General features: G+C 37.0%; 1 protein-coding gene across 1 annotated transcript in view; it reads right to left on the reverse strand.

The window, feature by feature from the left end:
• Positions 1-3,792: 3,792 nt before the first annotated feature.
• The window catches only part of CDC37L1 (cell division cycle 37 like 1, HSP90 cochaperone), a 30,787-nt gene continuing 13,479 nt past the window's right edge, over positions 3,793-21,100 (reverse strand). Inside the window, exons 4-7 of the mRNA XM_053573655.1 lie at positions 20,321-20,436; positions 19,674-19,796; positions 7,219-7,383; positions 3,793-4,381 (exon numbers count right to left, since the gene is read on the reverse strand). Coding sequence (XP_053429630.1) covers positions 4,280-4,381; positions 7,219-7,383; positions 19,674-19,796; positions 20,321-20,436 — 506 coding nt within the window. The 3' untranslated portion in view covers positions 3,793-4,279. The remainder of the gene's footprint in view (positions 4,382-7,218; positions 7,384-19,673; positions 19,797-20,320; positions 20,437-21,100) is intronic.

The raw sequence follows: 21,100 nt of genomic DNA on the forward strand, positions 1-21,100 counted from the left end.
ATGGCATTCTAGCAAAACATTTTGGACCCTCATAGTTGTGACAAAGCTGCCCTGTACTAACAACACATGATTGTAAATATAGCCTTCAAATTTTACTAAACTGTTGTAAGACTTGCAACCCACACCAAGAATAAATTTGTATTTTAAAACATGTTTACACAGCCAGGCATGGTGGCTGATACCTGTAATCTGAACACTTTGGGAGGCTAAGATAGGAGAATCACCTGAGCCCAGTTCAAGTACCAACCTGGGCAACTGGGTGAGACCCCAGTTCTTTGAAAAAAAAAAAAAAAAAAAAAAAAAAAAAAAACCCTGTGATTGTGGCCTACACCTGTAGTCCCAGCTACTTGGGAGGCTGAGGCAGAAGATTGCTTTATTAGAGCCAAGGCGTTTGAGGCTGCATTGAGCTATGATCACACCACTACAACCCAGTCTAAGAAACAGAGCAAGACCTTGTCTTTAAAAGTTGTTTTCTCACTCATAAAATATCCTCAGACACTGATGAACTATGGAAATAGCTTTCTTGTCTTTGCAATTAACAATTTTCATCTTGGAAGTTATGGTTTAAAGCTTTAAAAACATGGGTAAAATGGTCTAGCTGTGCTTAAGCTTCTGGTAAAACCCAGTGTGCTCTATAGAGTCTTTACCCTGTTCTGCATTTTTTTAGTTCACTAATGATGTGTTTTTCCATATCTAACACTGAGTAAAGGTAAGTTGTCATGCCAAAACGTAAATCAGTCTAGTGTTGTCATATTTTTCCAAAGGAATTTAAATGTAAATAGCATGAAGAATCATGCTGTTTAAAGACACAAAGTGAAAGATGTGGGAATTTCAAAAAACATTTTCTATATTTAGAAAAGGACAAAATTCAAGTCTAATTATTCAAGGCTTATGAAATTGTAAGCCATCCATAATCAAATTATATTCACCTTTGTGCCTCCTACTCCATTAGCTTATGTAGTAAGCAAGCAAAGACTTCTTAGATGAATCAGCTTCTCAGACCTATGATATAGTACATACATGTCCATCATAAATGGGAAACAGATGCAAAGTATTTAAGGGTCTTATTATAAAAGTATGTATGATATAGTGGCAAAATTGAAATGGAAAGCCTAACCTTAACCCAAACAAATATCATTTCTGTCCCACACTCAATCTAAGAACTTACATACACGACTGTGAGAACAGTAAATTGACATTTTTATTCTCTAAAAGTACCCCGAGGTTAACTTTAGTGTTGCCTTCCCTGTACCTACAATCAATTTTTTCATCCTGTAAGAAAATCCACTTACTAAAACAGATTCATGTTCTCTGGGCAGCATGTTAATTCATTTTAAAAAGGTTGCTATGAATGCTAGTCTGAAAGAAGAGGGCATCATTTTCCTAAAGAGAAGTTATAGATAGGAGATTCTGAACTCATTAGGCAAAATTTGAAAGAGCCCAGTAATAGTATAATTAGAAGAGACTGTTATCTCAGAGTAATAATTTTAAATCAGTATTATCTCCCCTAACATTGATGTAAAGACATCGAAGTAACAGAGAATAAATGAAGTAATGATATTTGATTTTTTAAAAACTTTTATTAGAATATTAATTTTATCGGTGGCGCCTGTGGCTCAGTGAGCAGGGCGCCGGTCCCATATGCCGGAGGTGGCGGGTTCAAACCCAGCCCCGGCCAAAAAAAACCAAAAAAAAAAAAAAGAATATTAATTTTATCAAATGAAACAAGAATCTCTGATGGATATTGTGAGGTCAAAGATGTTTCATCTATTTGGACCTTCCATGGTTTATCTTGTTTAGAGAAAATTGTCCAGACTGAAATATTATCCTGCTTAGTATATTCTTCCTTATTATTTCTTAAGAAACAGAAAACAGGACATTTCAATTTGAAAGTTCTTTGTACTAAAGCAAAATAAAAATAAAGATGTCAATTTACTGTTTCTAGGACTAGTGTACTACTCTGTAAAAGCAGACTTTGATAATTATGGAGTCAATAGTTCCCAAAATACATCCAGTCACACTTTTACACTCAAAACTCAGAACACTTCCCTTTGAAAAAAAAAAAAATCTATATATATATAGATTATATATATATATACATGTGTATATGTATACACACATTCAAATTTCAAAGAACAGCTCAATATTTCCTGTTTTAGAAAACAAAGTCTTCAGGCATAGTTCACTCAGTTTGTTCTGTCCCACTAGTCTTCAGTCATTAATACCTTAAATCAAAATGAAATACAAAACAATTTGGATGCTTACAGGCAAATCACAGGAAGGAATGGAAAATAATGATTTGTGTAACATTTCTGTGAAAGCAGGGATTTTGCTTGTCTCTTGATTTGGTAGGAAGGGGAAAACAAAGAGTTTGCTTCAGAACAGAAAAGAAACAGAAAAAAACTTATATGACTAGGTCATTGGTTTAAAAAAATACAGGCTGGCGGCTCCTGTGGCTCAAAGGGGTAGGGCGCCAGCCCCATATGCCAGAGGTGGCAGGTTCAAATCCAGCCGCGGCCAAAAACTGCAAAGAAAAAAACAAAACAGGCTGATGAATACTACCATATAAATTAAACATTTTATTATGTAGAGAATATATTATTTATATCAAAAGCACAAAATATTCTGAAAACCAGTAAGATTGTGATATTACATAAGCATGATTTAATAATTCCAGTCCACTTCTATGGAAGTGCCTGATCACCTCAGTTAAAACAAATTACAAGAGGTCACAGGTCTGATCATCATAAGGGTCCCTTAGTATTTGGTTTCTTAAGTTGAGACATATATTCCCAATCCTTGTTAGTTGTCTTCCAAATGTTTGCCACTGTTCTCAATGGGTAATGAGCCAAAGTCTACACTCAAAACTCATGTTTGTGAAAGTCAGAAGATTAATCCTTGAATAATAAGGATAGCATAATTAGCATTGTTACCTAAATAAAATGAATGATCAAAAATCCTGATGTATTTGAAGTCAATTATATAGGAAGTAGTAAAGCTGAGAACCATTCTATGGTAAATAAGCTAAAGAGAGGAACGACAGACCAGTAAATGCTATCATTACTTGTAAGGATCATCAAAAAAAATTTTTTTTTCCTGTAAAGAGGCAGATGACATGGTTTTGGGGCATTTTTTGGCCAATTTTTTTTTTTTTAATTTTTTTGGTAGAGACAGTCTTGCTGTGTTGCCTAGGCTGATCTCTAACTCCTGGCCTTAAATGATCCTTCTGACTCAGACTCCCAAAGTGCTGAGATTACAGGTGTGAGCCACTGTGCCTAGCCTCAAATTCTTAATAAGTAATGGCAGCTCAGGGCAGCACTGCAAAATTCCTCTTGCCCTTTAAAAAGTCCTTTTTTAAGAGTCCTTTCTTAAAGGCTACATCAAAGTGAAACAAACAATAACCATGATTTTAAAAATCAGATTATTATTCTTGTTTGTTCTTACAGGCCATTCATATTCTTTTAAAACTTATCCCCTGAGAGATCCCAGACAATGTCAAGTAAAGAAATTAAAAGTGAGTTTGGAATTAATCTTATTTAAAAAGAAAATCTTTATTAGCTTATCACTTTTGATATTATAACCCTTAATACTAAAAAGTCAACAGGATAAAATAAACTGCTCAGGAATATAGTTTTTAGAATATTTTGGGGGTATATGTAATGCTTTATATCAAATTTGTATTATAGTCAAGGATTAACTGATGGTGCCGGAAATACAAATGTTAATATTTTAAGTGGAAAGAATTTTTAAAATTTGTACCATTCAGCTTATTTAGAAAAGTAGATTACCAACTACTGATTTATTGCTTTTAATATAATGAAACACCAGATTTGACAGCTAAATTAGCAGTGGGATACAAGTACATTTTTATCTTTAATCATTTTTGTAGAGTAGGACATGTACATATCTATATAAAAAGAGACTGTAGCAGATGCCTCCTAGAATCAAGCAGTTCTTGTAAACATTGCATTTGTGCAGACTTTCATACTTTGATTCCAAAATTGAGAACAGTAAGATTAAAGGCAAATTTAGTAGCCCCCAAAAGAGTCCAGTTTGACTTCCTGCAACATATGGTACCACTCCTCTTCAGAAAAAAACAATAAAACAAAAAACCTAGCAGCACATTAAAAAAAAGTTACAAAACATTTCAGTACTCTTTTCCCTCCCATCAAAAACCAAACAAAAATAAAGTGCAGCACCCATAAAAGTGTCAAGAGAATAGCCAAGTTCTTCCTTTCTTATAACAAAATAACACTTGGCCTCAGCAGTCTTAACCAAATTATACAGTGTCCATCATTTTGGGTTCATCATCTTCTTTATATACCACTGAGTTTAAACTGCAGAGAGCTGTACTGATAGAATACTGAAGATAATCTGGATTCTGGAGGGAAAAGAAAAGGTAGAAGAAAAAGAACACACGATAACCAGTTTTATGACAGTACATGCAACTACATAGTCAGTTTCACATTTTCTATTTCTCTGCAGTGTAATAGCGTAGGAAAGAAGATGGACTTTGCAGTCAGACTTGGACTGAAACCCAAGAAAATAAAGAAAAAATACATTGTTATTTCTTAACCCCCCCAAAATGTGATAAAAGACAGAAAGATTCATGTGAAAAATGAATGTAATAAATGCCTCCCTTTCTTTTAACAAAACTATAAATTACTTAATCATGCAAGGCTTATATATACTTATATGTCATCATCCATGTGACTTACATGTACACGGCTACTGATAATTTATATGATAAATATGGCTTTATGCCAGCAATGTACTTTGAAGTTGACCAAAAGAAAAACATTCGAATAAAGAAAAAAATCCACTTACTGAGTAAAAATTATAGTTATCTTCAGGGTCTATATTGGTTTTACGAATATTAAAATGACCTTAGTGAGAAATCTTTAATCTTTTGAGTGGTACTTAGACTCTTATTTTTTAAATTGGGAATAAAGCAACAGTTTATGTTTTATTTATTTTTTTAACAGAAAGAGAATTCATAAATATTATATTTGTCCATTTCCAAAACTAGGAACAGAAAATATAAAATCTTAATAAATGCAAAATTTTTTAGCCAGATTCGGGGTGGGGGGCGGCCAAAAGTAAAACTATTATTTGTTAAAGCACCACAAAGGAAGACATAGGCCCTTAAGATCCAGAACTTAAGGGAATTATTCTCAAAGAATTCAATTTTGTCTACTCAGTTGATCAGATTATCTGCTTGTACTTAAGACTTTTAATACTGTATCCTCTAGTTTACTGCACAAACACCCCAGAGGAAAATACTCCAAATGGGACAGATGTCTTAAAACTCCCCACCACAGACAGGCAGGGTTTTCTAAAGATCCTGACAAAGTACAATACTTTGTGAGGTTCCTTTATTTTAAAAGCCAAAAAGCTAGCTAGAGTTTGGACAAGTTAATAAAATTAAAAGCTAGCCTATAGGATAGATCGAAAGTAACTGTTACTTGTATCTATATCCAAAAGGCCTTTGTTTAGCCCTCTCAAAACTAAGGATAAAGTAACCCGCTTATTTCACAAGATTTTTGCTAATTACAAAAGAGAAATTAATAGCTAAAGTGTTACCCAAATTTAGGCTTCATAAAAAATGATCAACTTTTATTACATTATTCCTTTCTCCAAAAAACAGTATTAAAGCCTTTTCTGATAATCCAGGTTAAATTCTAAAAGCCTTGGAACAGAGTTTGTAATTACTCTGTTAAGACTTGGCTCCAGTTTTCCATGACAGAATTTTGAATAATATAATTGGCTGAGTAAATTCTCCAGAACTCATACCCCCATCTCCCAAAAAACTTAAGATACTGTCATAGACTTAGAAACACAAAAAGAAATCACTACCTCTAACCTACCCTAAACTTAAATTCCACTGATTGCCCCAAATTCTCATCTAGTAACGTTCTCAACACATTTCTTAGCTCAGTGACCAGTTCTTCCCAAGAGCACATAATTGTTATTCCTATTTGTGGTACAGGAAAATGAGTGAAGTATTCTAGAAATCTAGGATTAGAATCTTAGCTCCATCATTTATTGTGTTGACTTCAGACAATTTACCTCTATAAGCTTCATTTCATTCATCTATAAACATGAATGAAAATGAATTACAGGATTTTAGAGAAGATTAAATGATACAACATGTGAAGGGGTTTGTAACCTATTAAATGGTATAAATAAAAATGGGATTGTATTATTATCCTAAGATTTTTCTTCCAAACCTCTAAATTGACACTAGCTAGGCATCTTGGCAGGCACCTGTAGTCCCAGCTACTTGGATGGATGAGGTAAGAAGGTCACTTGAGCCTAAGAGTTTGAGGTTGTTGAGGCTATGATGCCGCAGCACTCTACCCAGGGTGGTAAATCTGAACAACCCTGATAATGTCTGCAATTCAAATGGAATTTGAATTGTATAAGCCCAGCCTCCCCACCCAATAGCCACAGGGATGCCTAGCAGCTGACATCAGTTGCTATCTGATATGTGTAACAAGAATTTATTTCTCTCAAACCAGAGGTACCTTTTTTTTCTTTTGAGACAGAGTCTCACTCTGTTACCCTGAGTAGAGTGCTATGGCATCATAGCTCACAGCAATCTCAAACTCTTGGGCTTGAGCAATCCTCTTCCATCAGCCTCCTGAGTAGCTTAGACTACAGGTGCTCACCATGACGCCTGGCTAGTTTTTCTATTTTTAGTAGATACAGGGTATCACTCTTGCTCAGGTTGGTCTCAAACTCCTGAGCTCAAGCAATCCACCTGCCTTGGCCTTCCAGAGTACTAGGATTACAGGCGTGAGCCACCACCCCCAGTCTGGAGGCAACTTCTTGGTAACACAGACCTTTTAAGACACCGTGATATGTATCTTTTCCCTCTTATGTTTAGAATCAATGACATCATTCAAGTCTCTTTTGTCCCATTGCAAGTATATGTGACATTTTAAATTTTAGAAAGTTATACATAGTAATTTGGACCTGACAGTGACTTAGTCCTAGAATTGTTCTGGAAAAACTACTTCCCTGTGGGCTATTTCTCAGAAACTAAAGAGAAAAATCATCATTCCATTTAAATAACATTAAGAGATAATCTGTAGAAAACATGTCAAACTAAGGAATCTAACCTTATATGATCACACATACAAAAGAACGAAAAGGCCAAATGAATAAAAATTATGTGAATAAGCTTCTGAAGAAATATTTTCGTTTCCAACTTACCTGTGGTAAGGATTCTAATATACCTATAGATCCAACACCAGAATGGGGAACATGATTCTGAACTGTCATAGGCTGAAAACTTTGTGATTGAGAATAAAGTCTTACTCTTGACTTGAAAGCTTCAAGTTCATTTTTGAATGCTTCAAAATAACCTTCTTCCTCTGCCTAGAAAACAGTAAAACAAAGACTATGCTTTTCAACACTTCTAGACTACACAGAGTTATAAAAAGCATTTGACAGGTCTGAAGTGAAGGAAGTAAAGTGAATAGTTTAAATGTAGAAACCACCACAAAACCTGTCACATGTGAAAACTACCTGTTTTATAGGAATGTTAATTGATCTGTTCCATTTCTTTCTGCTTCAGCAAAATAAACTAATAAGAAATAACCCCTCCATATATATAATTTATATACATATATATACACACATACATACATACACACACACAATTGTAACAGAAGAAAAAAAGGCTTTCTCTGTATTTCTCTTGATTTATCTGGATTTTTGATGGGATCCAAAATAGTCCTCATTTAACCTCTCATAATCATTCTCTCCTCTCCCCACGGCCAAACAATCAACAAGAGATATTTTTAAAACTTTTCAATTTGGCCAGGACAGTGCCTCACACCTGTAATCCACTTTGGGAGGCTCATGTAGGAGAATCCCTTGAGACCAGCCTAGGCAACACTGTGAGACACCCTCCCCCCATCTCTACAAAGAATTTAAAAATTAGCTGGGGGCTGGGTGTGGCTCACACCTGTAATCCTAGCACTCTGGGAGGCCAAGGCAGGTGGATCACTTGAATTCAGGAGGTTGAGACCATCCTGAGCAAGAGCGAGACCCAGTCTCTACTTAAAATAGAAAAACTAGTCAGGAGTTGTGGCGGTTGCCGGCTATTCAGGAGGCTGAAGCAAGAGAAAAGCTTGAGCCCAGGAGTTTGAGGCTGATCAAATCACTACAACTGCCCTCTAACCTGGGCCACAGTGAGCCTCTTTCAAAATAAAAATAAAAACAAAACAAACAAAAAATCCCCAACACCTACTTTTTTTTTTTGCACTTTTCAGCCACGGCCTGGTTTGAACCCGCCACCTCCCATATATGGGGCCAGTGCCCCCCAACACCTACCTCTCAATTCTCCACCAATTAATGAGGGGGCACTATTACTTGTTTCTAGTAATTCTTTGGCCCTATATTCCCTATTTGTAAAAGCTATGAAAACCAAATAAAACTCAGCATTCAGTCTCATTATGGGAATATCTTAATTAGTATTCTAATTAAGCAAATAACCTTTTCAACATCATAGAAAGAACAAAGTATAACTTACATGATATAAGCAAAATTCTTTTTTTTTTTTTTGAGTCTCACTTTTGCCCTGGGTAGACTGTTGTGGCGTCACGGCTCACAGCAACCTCAAACACTTGGGCTCAAGCAATCCTCTTGCTTCAGCCTCCCAAGTAGCTAGGACTACAGGTGACCAACAGAACACCAGCTAGTTTTTCTATTTTTAGTAGAGACGGTCTCCCTCTTGCTTAGGATGGTCTCAAATTCCTAAACTCAAGCGATTTACCCGCCTCAGCCTCCCAGGGTACTAGAATCACAGGGGTGAGCCACTGCGCCCAGCTAAGCAAAATTCTTGATATTCTCTATTGGTACTTGCCTCCATAGATAAAGAAATGACACAGAGTATATTCTTTTAAGTGCAAGTGGTGGAAGAGATATTGTCAAATGGAGTTTTGGCTGCATAATCAGGTTAAAACATATGTACTAGTTATTAGCATTAACCTTGCATTAGACCATGTTCTGTGCTATCATCCTATCTTATGAATTTAGAAATAATTTCCTTAATTACATTTTAGCTTTAGTCAATATATGGTACTCATGTGGACATACAAAATGTCAGTCTTCACATTCTCTTATCAAGATTTCAGAAAGTAGGGTGGTGCCTGTTGCTCAGTGGGTAGGGTGCCGGCCACATACACCAAGGCAGGTGGGTTCAAACCTGGCCCGGCCTGCTAAACAACAATGACAACTGCAACAAAAAAATAGCCCCGTGTTGTGGTGGACATTAGTCCCAGCTACTGGGGAGACTGAGGCAAGATGATGGATCTCTTAAGCCCAAGAGTTAGATGTTGCTTTGAGCTGTGATGCCACAGCACTCTACCAAGAGCGACAAACTGAGACTCTGTCCCCCCCCAAAAAAAAAAAAAAAGTAATCTTTCTGAAAGTGAAATAAGAAGTGGCACAACCACTGACCTACCACATGCCTAAGGACAAGAGATTTAGATATAGAGTGGCTTGATTGATTTTGTATTACTAAGTAACCTATGGGCCACTTGCTTAACTTCTTTATGCTGATTTCCTCATCTAGAGAATAAGTATAGTAATCCTCATAAAATGTTATTGGGATTTAATGAGTTAATCCACTAGAATAGTACTTGCCACAAAGTAAGCACTCTATAAAAGTTAGTATTTCTTAATTTTAAAAAAGCATTAAAAAAGCATAATTCTGTGTGGTGCCTGTGGCTCAAAGGAGTTATTATTCCTATGAGTGTCAAGCAAAAATTTAAACTATAGGGTAGTCCAAAAGTTGCTCCTAAAATTGCCATACATAGGGAAAATGGGAAATTGTAGTTAAATGTACTTTTTTTCCTTTTTTGAGAAAGCATTGCTCAGGCCAGAGTGCCATGCGTTAGCCTAGCTCACAGCAACCCCAAAATCCTGGCTGGCTTTAAGCAATCCTCCTACCTCAGCCTCCCAAGTAGCTGTGACCACAGGCACTTGCGACAACATCCAGTTAATTTTTCAGTTTGTAGTAGAAATGGGCTCTTGCTCTTGGCTCAGGCTGGTCTCAAACTCCTAAGCTCAAGGGATCCTCCTACTTCAGCTTCCCAGAGTGCTAGGATTATAGCCACTGTGCCCAGTCTAAATAAGGTACCTTTATTTACAAAATATTCATTACAAAATTTTACAAAGAAGTGGCCTACATGTAGTGGATATTTTGTGAGTATTTTATAAATAAACATACCTTTAGTTACAATTTCCGATTTTCCCTAAGTGCAGTGACTTTAGAGATGACTTTTGGGATACTTTGTAGTCACTAGAAGCCTAGCTAAAATACCAAGTCAATCATTTACTATTTAAAACTCAGATGTTTCAAGAAAATTTCCTATTTAGGTTATACTTTGGGAGAGCTTATGGCATTTAAGTTAATACTACTGCATCATCGATAGTTATCTTAAAATTTTAAAAATATATTTTCTCTGTTTATAAAAAAGAAATGTTCATTGTAGTACATGAAAAAGAAAATGGAAATTATTTATAATTCTATCACACAAATACAACCAATGTTAAACTTCTGGTGTATTTTAACTTTTTTTTTCCCTTTTTTTTTTTATTGTTAAATCATAGCTGTGTACATTAGTGCAATCGCCTGTACCTATTCTAAGATGCACCATAGATGTGGCACACCCATTACCCTCCCTCCACCAAAACCGCCCCCCTCCCTTCCCCTTCCTTGGCCCTTTCCCCATAGTCTTGTGCTATAGTTGGGTTATAGTCTTCATGTGAAAGCTAAAATTTAGCTTCATAGTAGGCCTGAGTACATTAGATACTTTTTCTTCCATTCCTGAGATACTCTGCTAACAAGAATATGTTCCAGCTCCATCCATGTAAACATGAAAGAGGTAAAGTCTCAATCTTTAAGGCCACATAGTATTCCATGGTATACATGTACCACAATTTGCTAGTCCATTCGTGGGTCGATGGGCACTTGGGCTTCTTCCATAACTTAGCAATTATGAATTGGGCTGCAATAAACATTCTGGTACAGATGTCTTTGTTATATTGTGATTTTTGGTCTTCTGGGTATAAACCTAGTAAGGGAATTATAGGATCGAATGGCAGGTCTATTTTTAGGTCTCTAAGTATTCTCCAAACATCCTTCCAGAAGGAACGTATTAGTGGGCATTCCCACCAGCAGTGTAGAAGTGTGCCCTTTCCTCCACATCCACGCCAACATTTCTGGTTTTGGGATTTTGTTATGTGGGCTACTCTTTCTGGGGTTAGGTGATATCTCAGAGTAGTTTTGATTTGCATTTCTCTGATGATTAAGGATCATGAGCTTTTTTTCATGTGTTTGTAGATTTTGCGTCGGTCTTCTTTAGAGAAGTTTCTCTTCAAGTCCCTTGCCCATGTGTTCTTTTCTTGCTAATAGATTTGAGTTCTCTGCGGATTCTGGTTATTAAACCTTTATTGGAGGTATAACCTGCAAATATTTTCTCCCATTCTGAGGGCTGTCTGCTTGCTTTACTTAGTATGTTCTTGGCTGTGCAGTAGCTTTTCAGTTTGATCAGGTCCCAGTAGTGTATTTTTGATACTGCTTCAATTGCCTGGGGAGTCCTCCTCATAAAATATTCACCCACGCCGATTCCTTCAAGAGTTTACCCTGCACTTTCTTCAAGTATTTTTATAGTTTCATGTCTTAAGTTTAAATCTTTTATCCAGTGAGAGTCTTCTTAGTTAATGGTGAAAGGTATGGGTCCAGTTTCAATCTTCTACATGTTGCCAGCCAGTTTACCCAGCACCATTTGTTAAATAGGGAATCTTTTCCCCACTGAATGTTTTTAATTGGCTTGTCAAAGATCAAATAACGGTAAGTAGCTGGATCCATCTCTTGGTTCTCTATTCTGTTCCAGACACCTACTTCTACTCTATTCTGTTCCAGACATCTACTTCTCTGCTTTTGTGCCAGTACCATGCTGTTTTGATCACTATGGATTTATAGTACAGTCTCAGGTCTGGTAGCGTGATTCCTCCTGCTTTGTTTTTATTGCTCAGTAATGTTGGCTATTCAAGGTTTTTTCTGATTCCATATAAAACGAAGTATTATTTTTTCAAGATCTTTAAAGTATGACAATGGAGCTTTAATAGGAATTACATTAAAATTATATATTGCTTTGGGCAGTATGGACATTTTAACAATGTTGATTCTTCCCAGCCATCAGCATGGTATGTTTTTCCATCTGTTAACATCTTTGGCTATTTCTTTTCTTAGAGTTTCATAGTTCTCTTTGTAGAGATTTTTCACGTCCTTTGTTAGGTATACTCCCAAATATTTCATCTTCTTTGGCACTACTGTGAAAGGAATAGAGTCCTTCACTGTTTTTTCAGCGTGGTTATTGTTGGTATATATAAAGGCTACAGATTTATGGGTGTTGATTTTGTAGCCTGAGACATTGCTATATTCCTTGATCACTTCTAAAAAGTTTTATAGTAGAATCCCTAGTGTTTTCCAGATATATGATCATATCGTCTGCGAAGAGTGAAAGTTTGATCTCTTCTGACCCCATGTGGATACCCTTGATTGCCTTTTCTTCCCTAATTGCAATGGCTAAAACTTCCATTACAATTTAAAGAGCAACGGAGACAATGGGCAACCTTGCCTGGTTCCTGATCTAAGTGGAAATGTTTTCAATTTAACTCCATTCAATACGATATTGGCTGTGGGTTTGCTGTAGATGGCCTCTATTAGTTTGAGAAATGTCCCTTCTATACCAATTTTCTGAAGTGCTCTGATCATGAAGGGATGCTGGATATTATCAAAAGCTTTTTCTGCATCAATTGGAAGAATCATATGGTCTTTATTTTTAAGTTTGTTTATGTGTTGAATTACATTTATAGATTTACGTATATTGAACCAGCCTTGAGACCCTGGGATAAATCCGACTTGGTCATGGTGTTTAATTTTTTTGATGTGTTGTTGGATTCTGTTTGTTAGGATCTTTATTTATTTATTTTTTTGGTAGAGACAGAGTTTCACTTTGTTGCCCTCGGTAGAGTGCCGTGGTGTCACACAGCTCACGGCAACCTCCAACTCCTGGGCTTAGGTGATTCTCCTGCCTCAGCCTCCTGAGTAGCTAGGACTACAGGCGCCCGCCACAACGCCCGGCTATTTTTTTTTTTGTTGCAGTTTGGCGGGGGCCGGGTTTGAACCCGCCACCCTTGGTATATGGGGCCGGCACCCTGCTCACTGAGTCACAGGTGCCGCCCTGTTTTGTTAGGATGTTATTGAGTATTTTAGGATCTATATTCATTAGTGATATTGGTCCATAATTTTCTATTCTTGTTGGGTCTTTCCCTGGTTTGGGGATCAAGGTGATGTTTGCTTCGTAGAATGTGCTGGGTAATATTTCTTCTTTTTCTATATTTTGGAAGAGGTTTAGTAGTATAGGTACTAGTTCTTCTTTAAATGTTTGGTAGAATTCTGACGTAAAGCCATCTGGTCCTGGGCTTTTCTTTTTAGGGAGATTTTGTATAGTTGATGCTATTTCAGAACTTGATATAGGCCTGTTCAACATTTGCACTTCGTTCTGTCTAAGTCTTGGTAGGTGGCGTGCTTCTAGGTATTGGTCGATTTCTTTCAGATTTTCATATTTGTGAGAGTACAGTTTCTTGTAGTATTAATTAAGGATTTTTTGAATTTCTGAGGGGTCTGTTGTTATTTCATCATTATCATTTCTGATTGATGAAATTAGAGATTTTACTCTTTTTTTCCTGGTTAGGTTGGCCAAAGGTTTATCTACTTTATTGATCTTTTCAAAAAACCAGCTTTTGGATTTATTGATCTGTTGTATAATTCTTTTGTTTTCAATTTCATTTAATTCTGCTCTGATTTTGGTTATTTCTTTTCTTCTGCTGCGTTTGGGGTTGAAGTGTTCTTCTTTCTCCAGTTGCTTGAGATGTTCCATTAAGTTATTGACTTCCTCTCTTTCCGTTTTCTTGAGGAAGGCTTGCAGTGCTATAAATTTCCCTCTTAGGACTGCCGTTGCAGTATCCCAGAGGTTCTGGTAATTCGTGTCTTGATTGTTGTTTTGTTCCAAAACAACACCAAAAATATGGTGCTTTCCTTCTTAATCTCGTCTATAACCCATGTATCCTTCAGCATAAGATTGTTTAGCTTCCATGTTTTTGTATGGGTATGCAGGTTCCTGTTGTTATTTAGTTCAACTTTTATTCCATGATGGTCTGAGAAGATGCAAGGAATAATTTCTATTTTTTTAAATTTGCTGAGGTTAGATTTGTGGCCTAGGATGTGGTCGATTTTGGAGTATGTTCCATGGGCTGATGAGAAGAATGTGTATTCAGTTTTTGGGGGGTGAAATGTTCTGTAGATGTCTGTTAAGTCCAGATTTTGAATGGTTGAGTTTAAATCTAAAATTTCTTTGCTTAGCTTCTTTTTGGAGGATCTATCCAGCACTGCTAAAGGGGTGTTAAAATCTCCAACTACTATGGAAGTGGAGGAAACTGAGTTCTCATGTCTGTTAGAGTTTCTCTTATAAATTGAGGTGCGTTGTGGTTGGATGCATAAATATTAATAATTGAGATCTCATCATATTATTACCCTTAACAACTATGAAGTGTCCATCCTTATCCTGAGTTATTTTGGTTGGTTTAAAGCCTATTGCGTCTGCGAACAGGATTGCAACGCCTGCTTTTTTCTGCTTTCCATTTGCCTGGAATATAGATGACCATGCCTTCACCTTGAGTCTATATCTGTCTTTTAATGTAAGATGCAATTCTTGGATGCAGCAGATATCTGGCTTGAGTTTTTGTATCCAGTCCGCCAACCTATGCCTCTTTAGAGGACAATTTAAACCATTCACATTAATTGAGAGTATTGATAAGCCTTTTGAGAGACCGGTGGACATTTTTAATCCTTTTGCGACTGTGGAAGTTGGAATTTGATCAAAAATTTTTTGGGTGGGTTTACTTTTGTGGTGGAGAATTACGCTGGTCTTTATGGAGGATAGGTCTAAGAATGTCCTGGAGAGCTGGTTTAGTTGTGGCAAATTTCTTCAACATGTGAATGTCGTTGAAGTATTTAATTTCTCCATCATAAATGAAGCTCAGTTTAGCTGGGTACAGGATCCTGGGTCGAAAGTTATTTTGTTTTAGGAGATTAAAAATCGATGACCATCCTCTTCTAGCTTGAAAGGTTTCAGCAGAGAGATCTGCAGTTATTCTGATATTCTTCCCCTTGTAGGTGATGGTTTTCTTTCGTCTGGCTGCTTTCAGAATTTTCTCCTTCATATTAACTTTAGTGAAATTGATTATGATGTGTCTGGGGGATGTCTTATTTGGGTTGAGTCGTGCTGGAGTTTTGAAACTGTCTGCTATCTGAATTTCAGAATCTCTTGGCACGTCTGGAAAGTTCTCCTTCATAATCTCATGGAGAAGAGACTCTGTGCCTTGTGAAGCCACTTCGTCACTTTCGGGGATCCCTATAAGACGATTATTGGTTTTCTTCAAATTATCCGAGAGCTCTCTGAGAGAGTGGTCTGTTTTTGCTCTCCATTTCTCTTCTTCTTTGAGGGTTTGGGAGCATTTGAAAGCTTTGTCTTCAATGTCAGAAATCCTTTCTTTTGCTTGCTCCATTCTGTTGCTGAGGGATTCTACTGTGTTTCTCAGATCTTTGAGGAATGCAACTTCTTGTCTCAAAGTGTCGAAATCTTTGGTCATTTGGTCTTTGAATCCATTGAATTCTTGAGACAACTTTTGGAATTCTAATTCGATCTTATTTGCTATCCAGATCCTGAATTCAATTTCTGACATCTCAGCTATTTGTTTGTGCATGGGGTCTTGTGTCTGCCCCATTGATCCTTGGGGGAGTTGATCTACTCTGATTATTCATATTGCCAGAGTTTTTCTGTTGATTTCACATCATGATTGTTTTTCACCGTTGCCTCTGGCTGTCCTCAGAGTTGGGGAGGTGTCTCTCTAAGATCAGACCCCAGCAGGATCTTTGTAGGGAGTGACCCTGTGTAGTTCCTCTGGGGCTGCTCTAGCTAGGGAGTTCTGGTTGTGGAAGCAGCTCTGGTTTGTGACACACCCGGATCCAGCAACAGGGCTGGGGGTGGTGCGCACGGTTCTGGGAGTGCCAGGCGCCTAGTGACTTTGGCACAGAGAGCCCAAGGCTCCAGCAGTCTCTGGCCAGGAGAAGAGCGCTGCACGGAGGCAGGGAGGGCTCCAAAGGACATGTAGCTACCAGAGTCCCTGTCCAGATGAACGGGCTAGTGTGGAAGCTGGGAGGACACAGGAGGGAGGACGCAGGGTTGCGTGGCTCCTGCAGTTCCGGGTCAGGGAATGCGGAGGCCCGGTGGGTGCGGGTCACTGGTCGGGGGTCGCTGCACAGCTCTTATGGAGGTCTGGGCGGCGCCAAGCCCAGGAGTTTGAGGTTGTTATGAGCTGTGATGTCACGGCACTCTACCCAGGGCAATAGCCCAAGGCTCCAGTGTGCCAAAACTGTCTCACTCTGCCTCTAAGGATTAAGGCTGTAAGGCAGCTCAGTCCCTGCCTTTAGGCTGCTCAGTCAGTAGGTTACTTTGACCCGCCTAATCCTTGCTCTGAGACCCTGAGGGCGGAGCTTGCCAGGGCAGTTCTTTCACAATGGCTTCCTGCGCCCAGCTCAGTGGCTCAGTCTGGGGCCCCAGACAATGCCCAAAGTTCTCCACACTCCTGCTCAAGCTCTCTCCAAGGCAGTTCAACTGAGTGCCAAGTCCAAGAACACCGAAACAGTTCACAGGTGAGGCCTTTCCGGTTTGCAGTCTCACTGCTGCTTGTACTTATGGTTGCCGGTGTGATTAGGTCGATCGAACACACGCAACCACACACGCAACCACTCGCCTGTTTTCCACTGTTTTTGTCCTCCTCTTGGGTCCAGAGGTCCCTTGCTGGCTCCCTGTATCCTCAAAGGGATGATTATAGGCAGACCCCATAACCAGAGATGCCTGGAGTCTTGTCTCCCCAGACTCGCTGTTCCCAGTTGCAGGGAAGCTGTTACTCGGTCCAAAATATATTTCTTTTAGTGAGTCAAGTTAAAATTTTTTTGAAATTTACCTAACAAATGCAATCAGTGTAACCTGTTCCCATGGAGATACGATTTCTACTAGTCAATCAGGCTCTGGGGAGGGCAGACAATGGCCAGTAGTCCCTTTTTTCATCTAGAGAGATAGTTCTTAACTCTTAATTATATATATTAAAATATATCCTATATGTGAAAGAGTATATAAAATATATTAGCATATTCAGCAAAGCCCCCATTATGTACCCACAGAAATTAGGAAACAGATCATTACTGGTATTGTAGAAACCAGTTCCCAAGAGCATTCCTCCTCCTCTTCTGAGGGTACCATTATAATTTTTGCATTAACAACTCCTTTACTTCTTTAAACACTTATATATGTATCGTTCAACAATATAGTTTTTAGTTTTACCTATTATAAACAATAAAACATTAAAAATAGAAACTTTATGAAAATATAAAATGTGTTAAAAAACACTGAACATACTATCACTCTGTGGCTTGTTTAATTTGCTCTTCTGTTTTTTTAAATCCATGCTGATGCTGGTTATTATATTACCAAGTAAATACACAGGTAGAGTACTACCTTATCCGAAATGCTTGTGACCAGAAGTTTCGGACAGAAGATTATTTTAGATTTTGGAATATTTGCATTATACTTACCATTTGATTACCCCTAATTTGAAAAACAAAAATCTGAAATGTGCCAATGAACGTTTCCTTTGATTGTCATATTGGTATTCAAAAACTTGGACGTTGGAGCATTTTGGGTTTCAAATACTCAACCTGTACCACAATTTATTCATTCTACTGTTGACGTGCATTTGGACTATTACTAGGCTTTCTGCTGTTAGGAACAATTATACTATAAATATTATAGCAAGCTCTTGCACATGTGTAAGAGTTCCTCTAGGTCAGCATTTCTCCGGACTCATTTATATGGCTGAAAATTACTGAGGAACCTAAAGAGCTTCTTTTTATGTAGGTTACATCTGTCAGTGTTTGTTGTGTTAGAAATTAAAACTGAGGAATTTAAAAATGTTAGTTAACTTTTAGTGAATATTAATATTAGTTGATAATAGTTAACTAATATTTTAACTAATATTAATATTAGTTAAATTAATATTAGTTAATATTAATATTAGTTAACTAATATTTTAGTAAATATTATTTGATGAATTTTACTAAAATATTTTAATATTAAAAATAACAGTATACTCATTACATGCTACCATTAATAACATATTTTTATTTTAAAAACACTGTTTTCCGGGCGGCGCCTGTGGCTCAGTCGGTAAGGCGCCAGCCCCATATACCGAGGGTGGCGGGTTCAAACCCGGACCAGGCTGAACTGCAACCAAAAAATAGCTGGGCGTTGTGGCGGGCGCCTGTAGTCCCAGCTACTCGGGAGGCTGAGGCAGGAGAATCCCTTAAGCCCAGGAGTTGGAGGTTGCTGTGAGCTGTGTGATGCCATGGCACCCTACCGAGGGCCATAAAGTGAGACTCTGTCTCTACAAAAAAAAAAAAAAAAAAAGAAGTAAAAAAAAAAAAAAAAAAAGACTCAAAAAAAAAAAAAAAAAAAAAAAAACACACTGTTTTCCAAAACAAAAAAATTGAGTGAAAAGAAGACCTTTTATTGTTTTTCATTTTTCCAATTCTTTCTAATGTCTGGCTTAATGGAAGATTCTCACATGTGCTCATGAGAGAATAAGAATGAAAAAGCAAATAACATCTTAGTATTATTATAAAAATAGTTTTGACTGAGGGTCTCTCAAAAGGGTCTTGAGAATCCCTAGACCACATGTTGAGAACCAACTCTATATATCTAGGAAATTTCTGGATGTTAAAGTATGCACTTTTTCAACTTTACTAGGAAATTCTGCAAAGTGGTTGCTCCAATTTATACTCCTACTAGCCATGAATGTGAGTTCTTCTTGCTCTACTTTTTGGGCAATTTTTAAATAATTACTAACCTAGTGAGTGTGAAGTAATAATCTTTCCAGACATATCTATTTTTCTTTAGTATGGCCAACATCATCTTGTATATATCATTTCTTTTGAATTTAGCACATGCATTTTCTCAGATATCAAAAATGCTCCATAAATACAATTTAATGGCTGCACAATATTCTGTGTACCACAGGTATTTTTAACGACTCCTCTATTAAATTTTTAGGTTTCCTAATTTTTCATAACATAAGTCTGATTTCTCATTCAACTGTGAGTTCTATACAAGGAGGATTCTGTATATTATTTGACACTTTATTGGGAGTATCTGAAACAGGTGTGCTTTGCCTCAGTAGGCACTCAATATTTATTAAAAGAATAAATGATGGAACACTACAAGTTTTCTGTATACACATATTCATTTGAATGGGTCTCAATTTTATATACATGCTATAGTACAGTTTCTTACATTGCTCCCTTAAGTCCAAATTAGCGTGAAATTAGTAATAAATTTTCTTTGCCCTAAACAATCTATAGTAAAGTTAGCCTGTCCTGTTCTAGGTGGATGGTTTCTTTTTATGTATATAGAACAAAGAGGTCTTGGCTAAGGCCTAACCTTCCCAGTTATCAATATCAAATAACTACTTACTTTGGCTTTCTGGAAAAATAAACGAAAACACCCTCTTGGATCCACATTACAATTTTTGGCCATTTCCATAATAAACTGCATTACAACAGCTTGATGTGCTATTTGTTCCATTAGAGCCCCTTTCTGAAAATAAATAGATTAAAATTGTAAGAAACACCTCTAGAGTTACATTTAATTGATCTACTGATTCTAACTTTGAATTTTTAAAATACTTTTGATTTTATTCTCCTTAGCTATAAATTAAATACTATACAGATACATAAAGAGTATAACTTAGTTCTTGATTCATATATGGACCAGAATAAGGAAAGGAAGACCATGCTATGGATTTGATTTAATATTGTGATAACTGTTTGGATTTTTAAAACATGACTTTCTAATTAGTCAAAAAGGAACAAGGATTACAGTATAAGAGAGTTAAGAGAGATGGAGTGGAATGGGGTGTGGCAGCAGAGCAAGCAAACTGGAAAAGTTTTCCCATGCTAACTGAAACAACTAAAAGAAGAAATTCCCACACAAAACTCAAGTAGATTCATAAACAAATCTAATAACCCTCCTTCTTTCATTTAAAGAAATAAAAAACAATACAAAACACCAATACAGTAAGAAATCAGAATTCCACTAAGGTTCCCAGAAACTCACAGTACCTGCTCAGCTTCTAGGTGAAAACACCATAAAATAAGATATTTAGCAGTTTCTTCACATACAAGGTAGGGATGGTCTGACAAAAATCTCTGACTATCATCCCATCGACTCAACATACCTATAAAAAAGGAATTAAACCATAAATGTCAAATATTTCTTCCTGTAAGGGAAAAAATACCATTCTTAATTAATCTCTTAATGGTATTTTAAAATGGTTCTCTTTAAAGACAATTCATATTACCAGAGAGATACGTTGCAGTGAAAAAGCAAAGAAAGAGCAAGAATACTTCCAAATACAGTAGAACCTCCATAGTTGACTGCCTCTCTACATTGACCACCTCCTTAAATTGACCCAATTTTCATAGACCAGACATGCACCACATGTATGTATCACGACAGCAGGGCTAGTTCATTATGTTGACCATCTCTATGTGTTGACCAGTTTGCTACAGTCCCTTGAGTGATCAACTTAAAGAGGTTCTACTATGATTTCCAGTAGACTAGAAACAGCTTCTAAAATTCACAGAAAATTTTATTTCAGATTAGTCAGTCTAAAGTAACATGGCTGGTTTAAAGTTACAAAGCCCTGCATCTAAGAATGTGAGCAGTCTTGGTCAAAGTCAAAAGGTTAGTCATTCATTTAACTACTCATCATGTATGTTTACATATACATGATAGAGTAAACACAATCTTTTAAAAGTTAGTTAAGCACATTTGAAAATGGCTGTCATTTTGTTTAAAGAAATCAAAAGAATATAAATACTATTTAAGGTGTATCCACA

The sequence above is a fragment of the Nycticebus coucang genome, chromosome 2 (assembly GCF_027406575.1).
Source record: "Nycticebus coucang isolate mNycCou1 chromosome 2, mNycCou1.pri, whole genome shotgun sequence".
In the NCBI taxonomy this organism is placed as follows: Eukaryota; Metazoa; Chordata; class Mammalia; order Primates; family Lorisidae; genus Nycticebus; species Nycticebus coucang.